The sequence below is a fragment of the Hippocampus comes genome, unplaced genomic scaffold, assembly GCF_001891065.2.
Source record: "Hippocampus comes isolate QL1 unplaced genomic scaffold, H_comes_QL1_v1.1 scaffold63, whole genome shotgun sequence".
Lineage (NCBI taxonomy): Eukaryota > Metazoa > Chordata > Actinopteri > Syngnathiformes > Syngnathidae > Hippocampus > Hippocampus comes.
The window spans coordinates 680,081-700,773 of record NW_017805987.1 but is presented as its reverse complement, the minus strand read 5'-3'; the positions used below and the strand labels follow the sequence as shown (position 1 = coordinate 700,773).

The window sequence follows — 20,693 nt, the reverse complement described above, 5'->3', positions numbered from 1 at the left end:
AAAGTGCGGTGGCGGGTGGGGGGTGGGGGGGGGGGCGATTGAGGCCGCAGGGGGAGTTGGCGTCGGTCGCCGCTCTCAGCCCTGTTTAGTTTTCATCAGAGTGACGCGAGCAGGAGTTACAAGCTTCATGCTCTTAGCTCCCTGTTCTTTATAAAGACACAACCAGTAAAACGCAAACTGATGCTCAGTATTTATTTATTTTTTCTTACGTTTCCACTTACTTGCTTAGTCTTCGAACTGCGAGAGAATGATCAAGGCCGCACGAGGGAGTTGGCGTCGGTCGCCGCTCTCAGCCCTGTTTAGTTTTCATCAGAGTGACGCGAGCAGGAGTTACAAGCTTCATGCTCTTAGCTCCCTGTTCTTTATAAAGACACAACCAGTAAAACGCAAACTGATGCTCAGTATTTATTTATTTTTTCTTACGTTTCCACTTACTTGCTTAGTCTTCGAATCCAATCTCAGAATGGAAGTACCTATCTGGTGGGGGTAGGGGGTGGGGGAATCAAACTAGATCCTCACATGGCCATTTGTCTGAAGGCAGCAAGCCAAATAGGAAGTAGGAAGGGATTAGGCAGTTTTTGGCAGCTTCGGAATTTGCCCTTTCCTCCCCATTTTGATTCACTTCCTTCACTAAAAGACCGAAATAAAGCTCCTGCCATTCAGGGGGGCGGGGGCGGGGGGTATGGCTTTCAAAGTCATTGTAACCTTTTAATTAGATTGCGGTCCCGGTTACAATCATGCAAATACAAGTGGCCGCTGGGTCTGTGTCGAGGAAAACTGTCCATACCTGTACTTAGGCGGACTATTGGGGCACGGTGATGTGAGATTTTGGGACGTAAATCGCTTGAAGTGCTCCAGTGAATCCACCAAGTTGAGAGCACAATGTCACGGCGCTCTTTTGTTCTAATTACAGATCCCTCGTTGTCACTACGGAGGGCCTTAAAGTGGACGCCTGATTTGCGTCGAGAATACCGACAAGCCTCTTGGTAGTCTCTCAACAAAAAAAGCAAAAAAAAAAAATGAGATCGTGCTAAGCTGAAGGGCAACAGAATGCGCCAAGAAAAAGGTGGTTGACATCTGTGACGCACCTTCTTTTCTTCCAGCTGTTGCCTTATGTGCTGCGACTTGGCTTTTACGTGTCCACAGGTGCAGCAGTCTGAAGGCGGTTGGGGGGGGGGGGGGGTGTTAAGGGTCGGGGTGCCGCTCGTCAACAGGATGCACAGCCGCCAGTTTGTGTCAGGACAGGAACTCCCACCGGCCGGCGCTGTCTTGTCACGCACATACTCCACATCCTTGGACCTTTTCAGAAAGCCCCCAAATAGTTGCTCCGTGGGTCACCATGTACAATTACATGACTGCCCCCCCCCCCCACACACACAACCAATTCCCCTCCCTCTGCGTGCCTTTCTCCTCCTCCTCAATGTCGCATAAATCAAAACACAGCGCGGATCCCCTCAAGCTGTTTTGTCTTGCAGTAAAGGACAGTCTTTAGGTTTCGGCTTCATGTTTACAGGGACCCTTAACAAGCAAGCAAACGTTCAAAGATAATGAGATGTTGCACAGTGGATGCACGCAGCTGTACGTAAAAACGCGTCCGCCGAATGGCGTGGCATCGTCCTCACATCGGGGCCTTTTGACACCCTGCCAGCTTCCGGGCTGAAGGCGCTATATATATTTTTTTTCCTTAGCACGTCCCCTTTAATCAGACGGCGGCGTTAAAAAAGCTGACATTTGAAACGAGGCTCGGCGCTAATGAGGGCGAGTTCCGAGGAACCCCAGATGATCGCAATATGTGTTTATCAGATGCGCAAACAAACAAGCCGTCCCCATATTTACAAGCCCGCGAGTTGGAGGTTAAAAGCCATGTGTGCCTTGCCCACACGTTGGAAATTAATGAGGCTTAAGCTGCGTCGTTACTCCAGGGACGCACGGCCGAGGTTCAAATGAGCTGCTCTTGTTGACAATTTACAGGTGTTTGCTGTTCTGGACGTATGATTCTTTCCAATATTCATTTTTCGGTTTATTTCGAGAAGCTTTTGAGTCCTTGTTCAACTCTCTTGTCCTTGTTTGATGTGTGTTTAGTGCGCGGGTAGTTTACCATGGCGAAGCCAAAGGTTGAGTGAGGTACAGGAATGTGTGTGTGTTTGTGTGTGTGTGAATCCGAAACAGCAAAAGGCACGAGTCGATGAAAGCGAAGGGGGGGCGGGGGGCATTTTGCGGCCTGTTTATTTTAGCTTCCATGTTGTCCGACGTGCGGTTCGCTGATAGCGTTCAGTGTTGACAGGCCCAGGTGGATGTATATCTATCTCTTCTCCCATAGGGGATGTGTTTAAGCACCGTGTGTGCCTGTGCATGCTGGGAGGGCAGAAGGTGTTCGACCCCCCCTCCCTCTTATCTCCAGCACCCTGGAGTGTTTGTTTTCACAGTCACAGTTCTGAAGTCACGTGACCCTGGGCGGTAGCTTTCATTCGGACACCCCCTCTACTTGTGCACACACACATCAACCGGTGCGGTATCGCGCCCTGGCATGTGAAACAAATAATAAACCCGATATTATTGATTCCAATATGACTGACTGGAAATGTGCTAATAGACACGATTTTTTTGTTTTTGCAGAACACTAAAAATAACACAAAAGACGATCCCGTTTCGGGAACCGCTGCCCATTCTTCAACTCACCTCATGAGTTTTGAAATGTATTGCTATGATCATGAAATGTGCTCAACTTCTCATTTTGACATTTCAACTACGGCACAGTTGGCTGTGACATTTTGTCGAAAAATGTAGTTTGGCCGGAGTTTTGCGTAGATAGAAGAAAATCTGAGATCTGCTTTGCCAGTGTTGACTTTGGATCTCTTCTCTGGTATTAAATAACGACAATCAGTGCTATGTTACCCAGCCGGCTTTTTGATCATGCGAGTATCTGGCCGCCTCTCAGCAACCGACATCTTATTTTCCTGCGTCGAATGTGTGAGTGGGTTGTTTTTTTTTCTCGTATCTTTGACGAAAACCCATCTCACCGACCCGCCGAGATGGGAGCTCGTCAAAGGCGGCTTTCCAGACAGTCCTGAGAAGTTGGACGCTGGCCAAGTCAGCTCCCCTCCCCATGCCTGCAGCACTGCAGGCAGCGGCACACAGAGAGCCAAAGTTGGACGCCTGCCACTCATTTACCTGCTGTCCTGTTGTTTTAGGCTTGTCACGATCGCCCCCGGTGCATGATTGGAAACACGTTGGAGCCGGTGCTCCTCCGGGGTCCATGTTAGGGCCACTGACTTTTCAAAGATTTCTCAATGGCAATGTGAATAGGATGCAACGGGGTGTAAAGTCATTGTTTCACACTGTGCTGATTCCTAAGTAAGGTGACAAGTATGCCTTGTAGAGTGAGTTTTGCGGGTCCGTGCAACTAATGATGTGTGTGCCTTTTCTCGTCTCTTCCAGTTTATGACTCTTAGCTGCAGTGCAGCGTTGAAAGGTTTGACTTTGCCGCGTCAGCGGCAACGTTTTACGCTTTGGCTTGGGCGTCCTTCTCTTCACGCTTGCTCTCTTGTCAGGTTACGATGGCAGCTTGTAATGGCAATTCGGCCTCCGCGAGTTTAAAAAGGGGGATGCCACTTGTCCAAACCTGTTCCCAGGTATGATTGCATTGGTGCTTGCTTGAATATGGTTTGGACATTTTTGGTTTTGTCGGTTCGAGGGAAGCATCTTTTTGGAACTTGTTCTCACTTGAATTTAGTAGGATTTCTTTTCTGTGAGTACAAAGTGCTTACCCTGGAAGCAAGGTTTTTGGGTTTTTTTTTAGTCTTGAGTCTTAAATGATCTTCCACTAAATTGTGGTTTATTTGAGCGAGTTTTACCAAATATCCAGCCATTTGCTTTAACGCTTGTCACCATTGGGCGACAAAGCTGAGATTCAAACCCTGAACCTTATAGAACTGTGAGGCAGACGTTACCAACCACTTGTGCGCTGTGACAAATGGTTGATCATTGTGAAAACCGATGCAGGAACCAGAAATGAGAAAAGAATGTTCCTCGTGGATGTAGATGGATGTCTCCGTTTTTCTTCCTTCAAGCCTTAATTTAGGCCCAAGAGGGGACTGCTCCACATATAGCTGAGCAGAAAGCGTGGCTACTTTCAGTCTGAGTGAGCGAGAGCGATGCCCAGTTATATTCAGGAAAACACAGCCGCACAATAGACGCACACGAGCAAACACGCTCTGTGAGGTCTTCTTAATCACCGTGTTGCCGAGCGCCGGTTCTCCCTACGAGGAGTTCGTGTCCCCTTGAACCGCTCCGGCCGAGTTTGCGGCGCGCTGGCCGACAGTGCGAGTGAGCAAGAGCGTGAGTGAGGGAGAAAAAGGGGAGAGAAGGCGGCGAGGGGTGGAGAGTTGCTTGTGGGAGGAGAAGGAGGAGGGGAGTGAATTGGAGGAAGAAGGAGTCGCCGTCTCAGTTTCTGTATGTCCTGCTCGCTCTGGGGCTGCAGAGCGAGCGCAGTTGCTTTCCTCTCACTCGGAGAGGCAACTGCTCCTTTTTTTTTTTTTTTTTTTTTTTTTTTAACTTTTTCTTTTTTCCTTGAATTTTTTTTTGTTTTTCAATCCCTCCCCATCCAATCCGTTATTTTTTTTCGATTTCCCGTCACGGGACCCGCGAGTCCCACTCTTTTTATTATAGTTTTGGAAACGGAGGCAAGTATACCATGCCTGTAGTTGGCGTCGCCTCCAAGCTCAGGCAACCCTCCGCGGTGAAGCCGGTACACACCGCTCTCCCCATCCCAAGCGCCATCCGGGCCGCTGCCGCCTCACACGGCGCTTACATGGCCCGGCAGCAGGAGCTCAAAGCTAGCGAGGGCGTCCCAGCGCTCTCCTGCCAGCTGTCAGTCAAGTCCGAATACCAGTCTGCGAGGACACCCGAGGGAAAGTCCAAAGCGGAAACTGAGGAGAGCAGGATCTGCAAGGTTGGTTTCACACCGAGCATCTCTTTCGCGTTTCTCACAAATCTTCACGGTGAAGACGTTTTCCATGTCGGGTCGAGCAGGTGCATGTGTAGCTCTGGCACGCGGATTTAGTCATCCCCGGTGATGCTGTTTGCCTTTGGTGTGGATGGGGGTTACCTCATCCTGATGCCCTGTCAGTATCTGGGTCATTTGCAAGAATCAGGTGTTACATTTAGTCAAGATTTTTCGGATCACAGCAAAGGAATTGAAGTGCTTTGTGGGAAGGAAGTCATTTCCTTGTCTGGATATACTTTCTACGATCTGACATGGCCAAAGTGTACTCTTAAGTTACCTAAAAGTGGTGCAATAGACCCACAGAGAGTTTCCCCCTGCCGCACAGATCCTTGTTTTGCCTTCTCGGGCTGCGGCAGAAGAGGCGTGGTCACTTTTCAAAAATCCCCGCCAAGTTACTTTCGGCAGCACCTCGTCACAAGCTGTCAGAGCACACGAACTGAAACATTCCCACTGCAGCCGGTCCGTCCGTCCGTCCGTCCTCCTCTTCCTTTCAACGCTTTTAAGACATCCAGGTAGCAAACAAAAGCAGCGGAGATTCCTCGTGACCGGGAGGAAACGCGGGCCGGAGACATCAAAGCTTGGGTCGGCGCTCCCTGGCCCGCTTCTAAATCCTCACAGCATGGCTGTGACTGACTCTGAGCCTTTCGGGGTCAGTGTAAAATGGGAGGGGGGGGGGCTGACAAGACGGGTTTTAGCTTCTAACTTACTGCTGAGAATAAAATTCACTTGCAGCTTGTTCACATAACTCCCGATATCTCTTGTTTTTGTTCCCGGAGGAACAGAATGTATTTCGACAGATTTGTTTAGCCATTCCATAGCCTGAACTCCAGCAAAACTGGTTTTGGTGAATTAGTCCAGTCAAGCTTGGAAAAATTATTGTTGCATCCCCCAGTTGCATTGAGGTTCAGGAAATGGCTGTAAGGAAGTGGTGCTTAATTGTGTTTTATGTTGTCCTTCAATAACTGTAATACTCATTTTTCAAAAAATGTTCATTTATTTTTTCCGCTGGTGTGCCGATGTTTGTTTGCAGAGGTCTGCGGTAGGTCTCAGGCTGTCTTTTACGAATTGAAGGGAGTGATTTTTAAGATGCACTCTTTTCCCCTCTGTGTTTGGATTCGTTGCGTTTCGCAGATACCGTTTCAAAAAAAAAAAAAGTTGCGGCAATGTTGGCTTCAGGATGAGGTGCGCCGGAACCAAGCGCAAGGGAGCCTATCAGCTCATCTAAGAGGGACGCAATTAAACTGTCAGATGAGATTCAGTTTTTTGGGCACCGTTCAAACTTGAGCTCGTGTCAGCGGGATGATGTCATCCTCGCATGTTGAGTGACAGCTCTACCCTTCCGATTCCGTGAGTGTCTTCAGGTGGGTGCTGTCGCTCGAAGAGCAAGAATGTATTTGTTTTGGGGTTTTTTTCCCCCTGCTTCGATGGCTTCTACAGCCCATTTAGGCAGCCAACCAGATGGGCCTGAATTACTCTGTAGACCTGTTAGCATTTTTTTTTTTTTGATACATCACCTGTATTCTTTGGATGCTTCCCCATAAAAAGCCCTCGTCTGAGTTTTACCTGTCAGACGCTCCAGGATGAAGAAGATGAGAACAAGGGCCGACGTTGGCTCCTACCGGCGTATTCTCCTTTCTGACAGCTCAAATTAGTCTCTCGCCTCTGGCGCTTGCGCGATGACGAGCCGGAATGAAGAGCACAGTTGAGTTGACTGGGCTTTAATGGAGTGTCAGTGCCACCGCCCTTGAGGTAAGCAAAGTCTCTTCAACTATAGTTAACCTTTTCCCGGTGAGCGCGTCTTTCACTGCGAATGCCAGCTCCTTGCCAGCCAAAGGTTTCCGTTTGGCATCGACTGTTATCCTGGAACGGCTCTTGTAAGAGTCGAGTCCAAAAAGTATTATTCGGAAGCGCAAGTGCCAGATGCACTCACCCACTCACTTCAAAGCTTCCTGTTGATATCGCTCGTGCTCCCAAGGGTGACGAGCATAAACAAAGTCTGCTGTCTCACTTCTCGACGCAGCAGACGATTGTGCTCGCTGACTCTGGATTTCTGGGAAGAAGGCAGGTAATATTGTTAAACGTGACCGAGTGGGTAACATATAACCCCCCGCTCCTACCATCCCCCCTCCCCAGACTTCTTTTTCTTGAGTACCCTCCAAAAGTCTTGAACTTCTTGCACACTGTTTAATACACATAAAATATGACTTTAATGTATGGTAAACTATAAACCAGACCCAGAACTGTATGTATTCCGCAGCGAGTCCGTGATTTTTGTCACACTTACTCTCACCAGACCGGCAATTAGATGTTCATATCGCCCAGATGATAAATCTCTGAATCCAAACCCTGCAGCCAACTCAGGAATTTGTTTAGGCAACGTCCGAAAATGAATTCCTTCCGCCCCCGATGTGTATTTATGAGCCCCATAGGGATGCTTTAAGTATCTGCATATGCCGTTGTGAGTATATCCGGGAAGTATTCAATTGATGCATATGGATTAGCGTGAAGACATTTTGAAAGGTAGTTGAAGCGACAGGCGGCGTATTGATGTTGCAAGAGAACAACCAGTGAGAGATTTATCGAGCCCATCGTGCCAACATTCAATGCATAGTCGTGCTGTCTCCAACCCCCCGGGCTCGGTTGGGTCTAAACCTCCCTTCTCTTTGAATGGTTCTGACACTGCTGAAATAACAGAGGCAAGCCGGCGGGGGGTCGGGTTGGGAACTTCATATGACACGGGTGGTCTGTATGGTAACTGTATCTGGAACACAAATCACGGAGGAGTGAGCGCCGCTCTGGTCGGACGTCGAGATTAGCGAAGGAGTGACATGCTTCAAAACGTCTGCATTGAGTTCGGCCAATCAGAGGCCACGTGTGAACAGAGGACGCACGAATTTAAAAAAAGGGGGGGAAATATTGGTCAAAACAACATCCTTTCCGATGCTTTTAACGACCATCTTAAGGACGGGATTTGATTTCCCTACCGTGTGTGGAGACCTCGGTGTTTTAAATCTCGAGTGAGAACACACACACGGTTGTTGGTAGTCGAGCTACACCGGTTGAAAACACCCTCCCTGCAGACGAATTACCGTATTTTCCACACTAAAAGGCGCACTGGATTATGAGACGCATCTTCAATGAATGGCCTATTTTGTAATTTTGAGTTCGGCCAATCAGAGGCCACGTGTGAACAGAGGACGCAGAGGACAATTTAAAAAAAGGGGGGGAAATATTGGTCAAAATAACATCCTTTCCGATGCTTTTAACGACCATCTTAAGGACGGTATTTGATTTCCCTGCCGTGTATGGGGACCTCGTTGTTTAAATGTCGAATGAGAACACACACGGTTGTTTGCAGTCGAGCCACACCGGTTCAAAACACCCTCCCTACAGATTAATTACCATATTTTACCCACTAAAAGGCGCACTGGATTATGAGACGCATCTTCAATGAATGGCCTATTTTGTAATTTTTGTTGGACGCACCGCATTATAAGTCGCAATCTACAATGCATCCACCAGATGGAGCTACGCTCAAGGAAACGCCAACAGAACGATCCGATGTCAGTCCTTTCCGATGCTTTTAACGACCATCTTAAGGACGGTATTTGATTTCCCTGCCGTGTATGGGGACCTCGTTGTTTAAATGTCGAATGAGAACACACACGGTTGTTTGCAGTCGAGCCACACCGGTTCAAAACACCCTCCCTACAGATTAATTACCATATTTTACCGCAAGAAGCCATTTTGGGGTTGACATATTACCGTAATGACCAGACACAAGGCGCATCGGATTTTAAGGCGCGCTGTGAGCATTTAAGAAAATGGAAGGCTTTTTGGCGCGCCTTTTAGTGCGGAAAATACGGTAAGACAAAAAGAGACATAAAGCTCGCTGTCAAAGACGTTTTTGCCGAGCATTTCTAGGGAAAAAAAACCCGAAAATCCTTGACGTTGCACTTGTTTTTATCGGGGGTGCTTGATGTGGTTGAAAGTCTCTTCATTAAGGACACCCAGGCTAAGCTGGCTCGCACCACCTCGTCATGCATTTCCGCGGCCTGAGGCGCCATCATACAATAAATAACTTTGAGATTAAAGCGAAGGCGAAGCTCCCCGCTGGCCCGTTACTTTCTCGTCACATTGTGAGGTTTCGCTCTGATGTTTGCGGCCTGGGGGAAAAAAAAAAAAAAAAACGGCGCCGATTGGACGTGGAGGGGACGGATGGTTCCTGGGTGTCCGACCCCAACTGACATACAGTAACACTCTGGACACACACACACAGCTTCTACTAGTTTGAAGTCAGGCTTGTTTAAAAGTGTGGTTGGGAATCACTGATGGAAAGGAATTGCACCTTCTACCTCTCAATATTGATTGAACAAGAAGCAAAATCGATCATACATTGGCATGATCTTCATTCCTTTCTCGACCCCTCCTTTTTTTTCACTATATCCCACCACCTCTTTTTTTTTTCCACTCTTGTCTCCCGCAGTCTTTCCGATTGCCAGCATTCCTTCCCATTTTTTTTCTTCTTTTCTTCTTCTGCAAACAGGAGCCTCACTTTATTTCCACTCCCTGATATTTTCCTGTACCTGTACGCTGAAGTTTGTCATACATTCCCTCACGCCTCCTAACCGATTGCCCTTCCGCCGTCAAACCTGTTCTCTTTGTCCCTCCCGGGGTTCCGATCGCGAGTGGCCCGAAAGCGGGTTAAACGCGCACCTGGCCCAGTTCTGTCAATCCAGCTGTCACCCGTTTTCTGTTGAATGAGCGCGTCACCTTTTCACCGTCATGGCCTTCTCCGGTTTATCCTGTTTCTAATCTATCGCTGCATTGTGTGGAGTCGCGAAGCGTGCCATAACACATGCTTACAAAGGCAGTGTGTGTATATGTGTATGTGTGGTTTTTAGGTATGCACGGAGAATGGCTGCTGATGTTTTGAATTAGGCCAGAGCTGCGGCTGCGGTATTGACTCGCTGCTTTACGTACCCGCAGCGGTGGTAGGTCATTCGCCATCGACACAATTACTGCGTTCCTTTCACACTTCGGACATTTAGAGGCAACCGGTTCCTCTCATGAAAGCACCAAATACGCTTCTGGTCATAAAAAACGAAGGGGGGAAAAAAAAAAACTGGCAGAATAGCGTTCGCCACAAAGCAGTGAAAGAAAAACAAAAGCAAAAGGTGACTAAGTGGTTGTTTTAAAAGAAGTTCCTTCCCGGATGAATTAAATGTGGAGTCTACGCCGCCGCTCTGCTCCAGAAATCGCACTTTGCACTGTTTCGCCTCCAGGTAGTTGCTCGCGCTTGCACGGACGGTGAACATTTAGCAATTTTCAGCCCATAAGGCGAGCGCCTGAAAGTTTCAGGAAAGATTCATCTCCGTCCGTGAAGTCAAACATTTACAATTGCAGCTGCCGGGTGTTTGCACCAGTTTCATTGCGCGTTGCCGTTTGCTGGTCCTCTGGTTACATTTGAAGGCTTTTAACTGTCGTGGAGTTTCTGACCAAGAAATGGAACGCAAAAGCCGCTCTCACGTGCAGATGTTTGGATGCAAAGCCGGCTGTGGTGGCTTAGCGGGTGGCGGTTTGTTTCCGCGCCCTCCCTTGGCAGGGGCTTTTATACTGAGCTTAACTGAACCATTTTTTTTTTCTTTTTCCCTTTTCAAATGTGACTTTTGGACACATCAGCACTCCCAACCAACAAATACGATCCTACTACTTGACTTTTTATTTATTTTTTTTTGGTCAATCCAAGGTTGTCGTCTTTTTATATTATGTTTTATGCACATGTTCCTTCTGTCTGGCTCATGTAAACGCCAAGTGAAAAACTCGACTCGGACGTGCATTTTGAGACCCAAAAGAAATCTCCATATTGCTAAAGCATGAACAAAAGCATTAGAAAACATTCATACAAATATTTGTGGGAGTACTCAGACCCTTGTTTATTATCAGAATCAGATTTATTGGCCATGTTGACACCTAATCCACAGGCCAGTCCTGTCCTTGTCTTTTTTTTTTTTTTTTGGATGGAACTTCATTCAGGGGTCTTGCTGTTATGAAACAACAACAAAGAAAATGGCGTTCCATTGAAGTTAGTACAGCCGTCTGACATCAGAAGAACACACATCAATCTCGACTTCGGCATCTCCTTGGGTGGTTGAAATCGTGTCCCAGTGAGTGGTTATGGTTTTGTAAATTTGCAAGTGGAACTTTGTCAGTTTAGTCTCTTGAACTGGGGGACAAGCATGAATCTGAATGGGGGGGATGGAGAACCATACGACAGATTCCAGGCATAAATATAGTGTGTAGGTTTGTCCATGGCGGCCTGGTGGTCCAGTGGTTAGCGTCGACCTCACAGTGCAGAGGTACCGGGTTCAGTTCCAGCTCTGGCCTCCCTTTGTGGAGTTTGCATGTTCTCCCCGGGCCTGCGTCGGTTTTCTCCGGGTACTCCGGTTTCCTCCCACGTTCCAAAAACATGCACGGCAGGCTGATTGGACACTCTAAATGGTCCCTAGGTGTGAGTGTGAGCACGGATGATTGTCTTGTCTGTGTGTGCCCTGCGATTGGCTGGCAACCGGTTCAGGGTGTGCCCCGCCTACTGCCTGAAGACGGCTGGGATAGGCTCCAGCACCCCACGCGACCCTTGTGAGGATAAAGTGGATCGGAAAATGAATGAGTGAATGAATGAACTTTGTCCAGATCTTGTATCCAACCACCACACCATATTCCATCGGGAAAAAAAAAAATTCAATATGGCTATATTGCTTCCTCTGCTCTTCCAGTGCATTAACCTTGCCCATAAAGTGTGTTAACATTATCGGATGAACTGCCAGCCCTTGACGGTCTCTCCGGAGCTTGGATGGTTCCTCCCTCCTCCCCTTGGGCTCCCCAAACGGCCAATAAAGCTCTGCTGTTTTGGCCACGGCGCGGTTTCTCACCGGATTTGTCTCGTGACGCACTAACACGGACGCGGAATTTGGCTTTCTTCGCCGGCTCATATTGTTGCGTTATTGCCACATAAAGGCCACGCGTTTGCTTTTAACAGCCGTGTATTTTTGTCGGTGCATCCTGTGAGGTATTCTGGAGCCCCCTTTCGTTTTTCTCTTCCAACCTGTTGGCCTTGTCGTCGAAGGCTTTGTGCCGTTCCATACTTCCACCCACGTCCGAGCCGCGCAGAAGTCTGCAAATCATTTATACCACTCGGGCTATAAATCTCCCCGCTGTCTTGTAAAATATTTCTGGCATATTTAAAGGCGTATCAGTGCTGAAGGAGAGATGAATTGGCTCCGTTTTTGGAAGGCCAGTGCCTCTGTAATAGATTCAACGTTTACGTTTGCGGTGGTCCAGAAACTTTGGGGAGATTAGCATACTTTTCCCCTTCTAATAGGTTAATGGGAGCAGAGTAACGTGAAGACACTAAGAACTTGACGACAATAGTTTCCTTGTATCTCCCTGGATTTGGATCCTGACTGCCCCCCCCCCCCCACCAATAGCTTGTCCAAATCAAGTCAGCTGCCCACAGATGAAACCAAAGAGGCCTTTGTATCACTTGGCCCGGACGTTTTCAAGAAGTACTCTCAAATATGAAACGCTTCGATCATATGACGCACATCTGTTTTTATTTTTTTGTTTTTGTTCAATAGTCAGTCGACTCGATTGGAAATTTGATTTCAAGACATTTCAACAATGATCCAGAGCGTAAACACCTTCTAGACCAAGGGTGTCAAACTTATTTTCAATTGTGGGCCACATATGGCGTTGGGAGATGTCAAGTGGGCCGGACCATTAAAATTATACCAAAATATCATGTCTTTCCTTTGTTTTGGTAGAAAGAAGCAGAAGAACATGAGGAAAATGTTGAAATTTAATGAACATATTTTTTACAAAACATTTGACAAAATGACTGGACTCTCTGTTTCAATTGGCTGTCTAAATCTGCTGATAGGTCCGAAATCCTCTCTGGTATAGTATTGCTCGTCAGGCTAATATTGGCAAAAACTTGTTGCTTCTCGGGACATACAAGTTCAGCCGCCTTCATCATGCATCGTTTAACAAAGTCAGTGTCGAAATACGGCTGTGATGCTAATGCTCTTTCGCTAGCAGACTGAGACTGCTGCTGTTGTCTTCTTCTCTGATCAAAACAGTGTTCCCCCGAGCGGATGATCCATCAATTGCAGCTTATTAAAAATATTCATTCCGTGTCTTTTATGTTTTTCACTTTTAAATTAGCCTGCGGCCCCGACGAACCTCCTTGGGGGCCGGTTCCGGCCCACGGGCCGTATGTTTGACACCCCTGTTCTAGATCATCCATCAAGCCGTTTATTGGACAAATCTATCCTGTTCAGGGTCACCGGGACTTACTACGAGCCAATCGCATGCTATGTGACCCACTACACTACCAATGACACTTCTAGTCTAGTCTTCTGTTGTCATGCACACAGTTGAAGAGTCGAGGGAAGATGCGGCCGACTTTCTCATACCCTCATTTGTTTGTTCTGCTGTCCTCAATGTCGACGGCAGACTGGTCCACTCCTGCGGGAACCCTCGCATAAGAAAGGGAGCCTCGTGAAAGTAGTAGCAAGAAAGCTGCTTCTTTAATCATTTAGTCCCCGCGCATTGGTCGGAGTTAACTTGCCGCCGGATTGAAAGCAGATGCAGGCACCTCATTCAGGTTTCGAGCCGTAATCGCCCCTCAGCATCTGGCTGCCTCCTTTTCGCCTCGTGGTGGGGAAACGCTCAATGTAAGCTCGGGGGTGGGGGGCGGGGGGGTGGAGGTTAACCGGGGGGAAGGAAATCAGAAGTGCTCGGAAGGAAAAAGTTTTGCGTCTCGCTGGAGTGGGGAAATCGTAATCGTGGTGTCAGTGGCATTAGGTCCCGATATATTTCTCGGCAGGTCACTGTCGTCAAAGTGTGAAGTGCATGCCAGCAGAAAGAAAGGAAGTGAACTGAGGGTGGGGTTCTAAAATCCATGCCAAGATCGTCCTGCGTGATTGCGAGTTGGATGGAGTCTCAACCAGGTGATGAATTGGGGAATTCCTCACAGCTTTGTATCATGAACAAACTACGCGAAAGACACTTGAAGCGTTTTAGCCGCGGCTTATTGCAAACTTTTGACCAACACTGGATTAAAATCCACCTCTTCATCACCGCAGATGTGTGAGAAGATTTATCGAAATATAAAAAGCCACGCAACCAACGTTGCCTCTTCTTCCCTTCACTCGTTCGGCAAACGAGGTTGGCTGCTACTTATTTCCGCGAGCCTGACAGAGTCCATTAGTCTTTGGGTGGGAAGGCTTTGAGTTACGGTGTCTAGGGGGTACGAATCCTTTTTGGCACAGGCAGCAAGAGCAGCGTTACTGTTACACAATAGGCCAGACCGCAAAGGAGGAGGAGGAGCAGGAAAGAGAGGGAGTTACCCTTGGACTGCGAGTCTTCGAAGTGTGGGAAAGATGAAATGCCTCACTTGGCCAGTCAGCTTCAATACAAACAGATGCCAAAAGGAAGACCTGCTTCCAAACGTTCCATTCCCAGCCAGTTATTTATGCATCACACCTCTGTCTGTACGAGTCCATCCAAGGTAGAGTGACTCGAAATCGACTGTGGCCGGCCGGCGGGCTCGCTTCCTCCGCCCTGTCCTTCATCGAGATGTCGGGACTTTACCTGGCCACCGCTCGCACTGCCGCTCATGGGACTCGCAGACCGTTTCCCGGTCGATCCCACAAATCATTTCCCAGGTACACTCTTGAGAGAGGAAGAACGGGTCGAAAGGTCCATTCCCACAGCTCACAAACCTCCGCACATTGACGGATATCTGGAGAACGCTGGCGGTGGCCACACACCTTCCTTTTCGCTTCTCAAAAAGTAGCTTGCCGGAATGCAAAGTATCGTTCCTTGAAAGTAGCCATTTTGGAAATGTTTAGAATCAAAAACCCTCATCGAGAGGAATCAATAATTGGACTGACCAATGATTCCAAAGATTCGAATGACTTGGAACCAGTCCTCAAAAGAACTGGATTTCAATCCCCATCCCGATCTGCATTATTATGGAGTCACGTTTTCCCTCGGTGGGTCGTTACGACAGTGATGCCGAAAAATTTTTAATCGTCTCTTCGCAGAACTTGTTCACAACCAATTGATGGATTACGAGTTTTGAAATCACTCAAGTCAACTATTTGTTCAATTAGGTTGAAAGTTTTTTGTTTTTTTTTTCGAGACAATGGTCTTTTTAGGTGAAGTTTCTCTTCAACTCTTACCTGGCTGACAGTTTCAGCTGTCACTTCAGCCTTCATCGGAGCTGTCACCGCTTCCTTGCGACGTGTCTTAAAAACAGCCATTTGTCGTCTGTTCCATTCTTGTTGAAATGATTGCAAAATCGCAATGTCATTTCTTATAGATGACAATGTGGCATTTCAGTACAGATTTTAGCAATATAAGTTGACACGCATGATTTTCTGTCGCGGGCCGCATAAAACCATGCGGCGGGCCGGATCTGGCCCCCGGGCCTTGACTTTGACACGCTGTATACTATGCCCTGAGCAACAGACACAGACGTGAACGCAATACATTGATGGGTCATGTTTCTCATTATTTTGAGTTTAGCATTGGATGACAGATCAATGCGAAAAAGGAAAAGGGAACATTTTAGCCTTTCTGAGTCACTCGTTTATAAAAGGTGACAGAATAGTGGATCCATTTTCCATCGCCGTCCTCAATTCTTCCCAGCTGAAGCGGCGGTTACGGCTCATTTACCGCGCTCGGTCTGTCCTCAGTACTGGACACTTTGGCCCAGTATTCCGGCCCCGGGAGCGTAAGCCGCTCAATGTTTTCCTTGGAAGTGGCAACGGGTCCGGCGAGCGTTGGCATCCATGTCAAGTGGTGTGCTAACTCAGTAAAAGTTGGACGGCCGGCCCGAAGGTGACACGTGTGGTTCTTTCAAGTGCCCGACCGGGCACAGAGGCTGCATCCCATCCGAAGGTCAGGAGAGCTGTAATTACGCAGAGATCTGTTTAAATATTTGCTCATATTTATTGATGTTGATTGACACGTGGAATTACGGCTCTCTTTCGTCAGCGCCGGTGAATTAAATCTAGCTTCCATCTGTCCCCTCCCCCCCCTTTTTTTTTTTTTTTGGCAAGCAAAGACAGCCGCGCACATTCCTGTATTGTCCTTCTCTTGAAAATGTTTGCTCACTACTTACCGTTGACATCAGTCAGCTGCTTGGAAACTCGATTCAGCCACACAAATACTGCACACGTCGTCTGTCAGTGCTCGACATTGCGTCTGAGTTTACTAGGAACGCCTCTGCTTTGTGTCTCTGGGTGTACAGATTCACTTTGAAGCGCAACGATTTTTCGGCGCCATATTTGGGGAAGATACAGTGAAACAGCGTATCTTCCAAGTGCGCAATAAAGCTATTATTTAGAGTATAAACACTCCGCTAAATCTGCCCCATAGGTGTTGAACTGGGCCCTCGTAAAACTGGAGGCCGGGATTTTAATTTCCCCCACATGGACTCAAACTTTAGTGGGTCATTCCATCGTAGGTTTCTCGGTGGGAGGTCACAACGTCCAACGTTGTGGTCTTAATGACGCATAGAAAAAGCAAAGTCGCGGAGACGCATTTTTTTTTTTTTTAGTGGGCGGGTGGGGCGTGAAATATTAGGAACGTTCAATGAAATCTATACAGCGAGGGCAGGTCACAGTGTACCACATTACCGAAGGAATGAGCGACAGGGCATGACTAAATACAACATTCGAGATCTGGCTTCACTCACACTCTGTCAAACTAATTTTTGCTGCGGGCCACATTGTATTTACGGTTTCCCTTGGAGGGCCGTTATGAATTTTGGGAAACCATATCAATGTTTATTAATCAGTTTTAAAATCAGAAGGCAAGAATAATGTCTGTTATTGTGGAAGACATATGACTATTTGAAATTTGGGTTGAGACTTTAGCGAGCATCGTGGAACTTGACATGCTTGATTTGCTTTCGCGGGCCACATAAAATGACGTGGCGTGCCAGATCTGGCCCCCGGGCCTTGGTTTTGACACCTGTGCCGTAGAGTGCAACACTCCCAGTGTATGTTCTGCAGATGTTGCTAAATCCTCTTTTGTATCTATTCAAACACATTCCGTGTGTATCATTGAATAAAAAATCAAAGCATCTACAGTCCAAAACAAGAACAAAAAAATGAATTTGAAGATTGACGAACATTGACAGTTTTCTACATGGTGATTTTTTTTTTCAAGACTGTTTATCATGTGTGTACGAAATGTTGAATCCCAGAGCCCGGGCGGGGCACAGGTCACGCCGATTTCAGTTTCAATGTAGAATAACGAAGAGCAGTGCGGTTTCGAGCCAGATGCGGTGCCATGGCAACCCCGCATCAGGACCAGCCTGGACAGAAAGACTTGACTGATTGACAAATCAATGTTTTGCCACAACAGTCATCGTGGAAAAAGTCATACTGACGGCTCCTCGAAAACAAAGCCTCTCATCCGTACCACAACAATAACAATCACTAGCTACTGACTACAATAAGTAACTAGCGGTTTGGACATAGTAATGTTTTTGATTACTCCTTACTGGCGTGTTCATAAAAAAAGATAAAAAATTTAAAAAAGCGGGGGGGGGGACATTATTTTCGCAAGATGGCCAATGATAGCACTCGATGTACTTTTCTCTCACGCGATGATCAGCTTCCAACTCCGCCAAATCATCAATCAGGAAAGTCAATGCAGCCCCCAGCACCCCCCCCCCCTCATCCCGATTATCGATGGGATGTGTTTTTTTTGGGGTGGGTGCAGCGGGTTCGATTCAGCTGCGACCATAATCGTCTCAGTGGTCAGCAGTTAAAGTGCCGTGAAGGGCCTGTTGGCTTTCCAGCGGGGAGGAATCAACTTGTTTAACTTGGCTCTCCCCACCAGAACGGATTGACATCGCAGTTCAATTCTGTGGGCTTGCAGACCAGTTTTTTTATTGTCACTGCGAGTAACGAGCAAAATAGCAACGTCTCGATAGCAGACTCTACTTTTCCATATTCACGAAATCGGTGAAATTATTACTTTTAGCTCCCGTTTGGAAAAGGCCTCGACACCACAGAACAATTACGATCAACTCTTTTGGCAAAAATCCACAAAGTTGTGTGACTTTGTTGCCGCGTCTTGATTTTTATCTCACGCCTGGAAGCTTCGCGGGACACTTTTTAGTGGCTTTGGCTCTGCTTTTGAGGTCACGGGGGCGGCTCATCTGGACATCTCGACACACGCAACTCACAGCAGTCTGTTCCTTTTTTTGCACGAGGCAGATTAGACGAAAAGATAGCATGCGCCGCAAATTCGGAACACACCGAGATAGCTGCCGTTGCTTTATTGCTGACAGGCTGATAACGTTTGCAAAAAAAAAAAAAAAAAAGGGGGGGGGGTAAAATTAGTAAGAATTTAATGTTATTTAATTTTTCCCCGTGGTCACATTTTAATGCTACTTTTTGCATTCGTAATGGAAAGAAATGTGGCTGTGGCTTGAAAAGAGAACAATTTAAGAGGCTGCTGTGTGATTTGTAGTTGTCAACGGAGTGTGTGTGTGTGTGTGTGTGTGTGTGTGTGTGTGTGTGTGTGTGTGTGTGTGTGTGTGTGTGTGTGTGTGTTGTGTTTGTTGTGTGGGCACTTTCTGTTTTAAAAAAAAAAAAAAATGGGCGCTGGGATGCAACTTAAGTTTATGGGCTTCGATTCTCCATCCGCAACTCTCAGAAGACACTCAAGAGTGTTTCTGAGAAGACGTCTGGAGGTGCGCGAAAGGAGATACGCCACCGATGGCAAAAAGCAGTGGCGTCATGACAGATGTGAAATGAGATCCAGCTCCCACGGTGTCATTTAGACACGTCGTGGAGTGTGCGCGGAACAAACAAGGTAGACGTCAAAGTCGTCGTTGGCACTTGGGGGAGTCTTTGTCGGTGTGGACGTGAAAATTTTGACACCCGCCTCTCGGGCCGTCTCCCCTTGAAGTTCTCTCAGGTGGACGACTCGGGTTGCTCGCCGCGCCACCTGCGCCGTCGTTACAAAGGCCCCCGTCAAAGCAAACGAGGCATCCAGTAGCTGTCAGGCTGCCTCTCGCGCCCCCTCACGTCCCCCCCCCCCCTCCCTTTGCTTTTGATATGCCCGACGTCGACCGCATCGCCGTGGACGTTGACGTCACTCGTTTAAACGTTCCTTCCGCTTGCACACGGCAAACTGAAATAAACAAACAAAAAACAGAAGGCTGCCATTGTCGGGATTGAATACAATTAAAGTACAATTTCCTCATCTCGGGTGCAGGATGTGGCGGTTGCTGGTTTTTTTTTTTTTTTTTTTTTTTTTTTTTTTTTGGTTGGCCGCAATCCGTCGAGGTTTCATTTTGAGACCTTCGGGAATTTCTGATGATCTGGAATGAGATCGGAGAAAAGTCGAGGTCTTTTGCCATGAATTGATGTTCTGGTTTAATTTGATCGACTAAACACGATGCCTCAACAACTTTCTCTTGATGTTTTTTTATTTTTTTTTTCTTTCAGTTTTTTGAGTGGATTTATGGAGAAGATGGGATGCGCCAACTTTGTGGGGATGTGGCTTTTGGAAAAGGCTTATTATCTTATCTGATTTGACTTATCTAAGGCCCATATTTGTGACATATGGGCTGAACGACAAACATTTTGTTTTTTTCTTTACGATGACATAATCAAAAAAACAAAAAAAAAGTCAATGAATCAAGGACATCAATGCCATTTTTTTCAGCCCAGTACAGCAGTCTACAACTTGCACGACGGGCCAGATTTACAATCGTAAATTTTGACAGACAAGCATAGAAACAAATCGAAACAAACCTTTCATGCACCCCGTAACCTGATAACTTGATAATCTGTCCACTGTAGTAACCGCCGTCCCTGAAAGGGATAAATAATATATGACACAAAAAGTTTGTGATTTTCATGAAAAATCTGTTTTGCACATGAACCCCGCTGATTTGGAATTCCATCCGAGAAAGGAAGGGTTATTTGAGGTCAAATATTGTGGAATGTCAACAATACACAACTGTTGTCCAAATGTTCCTCAGAGCGAGGCATTTCGTCGACAGGTAGTAGAAACCCGCTCGGGATCGTGATCCGTCTCAGCAAAATATCTGCAATCCATTAGCGGGCCTGCGCAGCGATCGAACACAAACACAACTCTTATCTCCGTTGACGCACACACGGATGCGCATTCACTGAGAGCTGCCATTTATCTTTGCTCGGCTCTGTCCCATCTCCCGGAGTGAAAAAGCAGGAAGCAAATCATGATTGCCAGACTGGTTTAAAAGGAGATAAGATAAAAAAGCCATAAAACACCCACTAAACCACAGGTGTCAAAGTCAAGGCCCGGGGGCCAGATCTGGCCCTCCGCACCATTTTAGGTGGCCCGCAAAAGCAAATCAAGCATGTCAAGTTCCATGATGCTTGCTAAAGTCTGAACCAAAATTTCAAATGGTCATATGTAATCCAGAATAACAGTCATTATTCTTGACTTATGATTTTAAATCTAGTTATTCATCAATTTGTTGTGCGCTGTGTATGTAAAATGTGGAAGAAACATTTATTCAGTTTGCCAAAATTCATAACAGCCCTCCAAGGGAAACCGTAACCACAACGTGGCCCGTGAAAAAAACAGATTTTAGTCACAGTTTCCC

The 20,693-nt window shown here is 47.1% G+C and overlaps 1 protein-coding gene across 11 annotated transcripts in view; it reads left to right on the top strand.

Annotated features, from left to right (window-relative positions):
• The window catches only part of nav3 (neuron navigator 3), a 231,640-nt gene that overhangs the window by 106,284 nt on the left and 104,663 nt on the right, over window positions 1-20,693 (top strand). For 5 of the 11 annotated variants that reach the window (XR_002170733.1, XM_019891771.1, XM_019891769.1 and 2 more), the window contains exon 1: window positions 4,421-4,951. The exons of 3 other annotated variants lie outside the window; for them this stretch is intronic. Coding sequence is in view for 7 of the 8 variants with exons in the window: in XM_019891771.1 (XP_019747330.1) it covers window positions 4,694-4,951 (258 nt within the window). In the remaining variant the exon portion in view is untranslated. Of the gene's footprint in view, window positions 1-4,420; window positions 4,952-20,693 lie in introns of those variants that run through there. 3 more of the 11 variants (XM_019891774.1, XM_019891777.1, XM_019891770.1) reach the window with 2 other exon arrangements.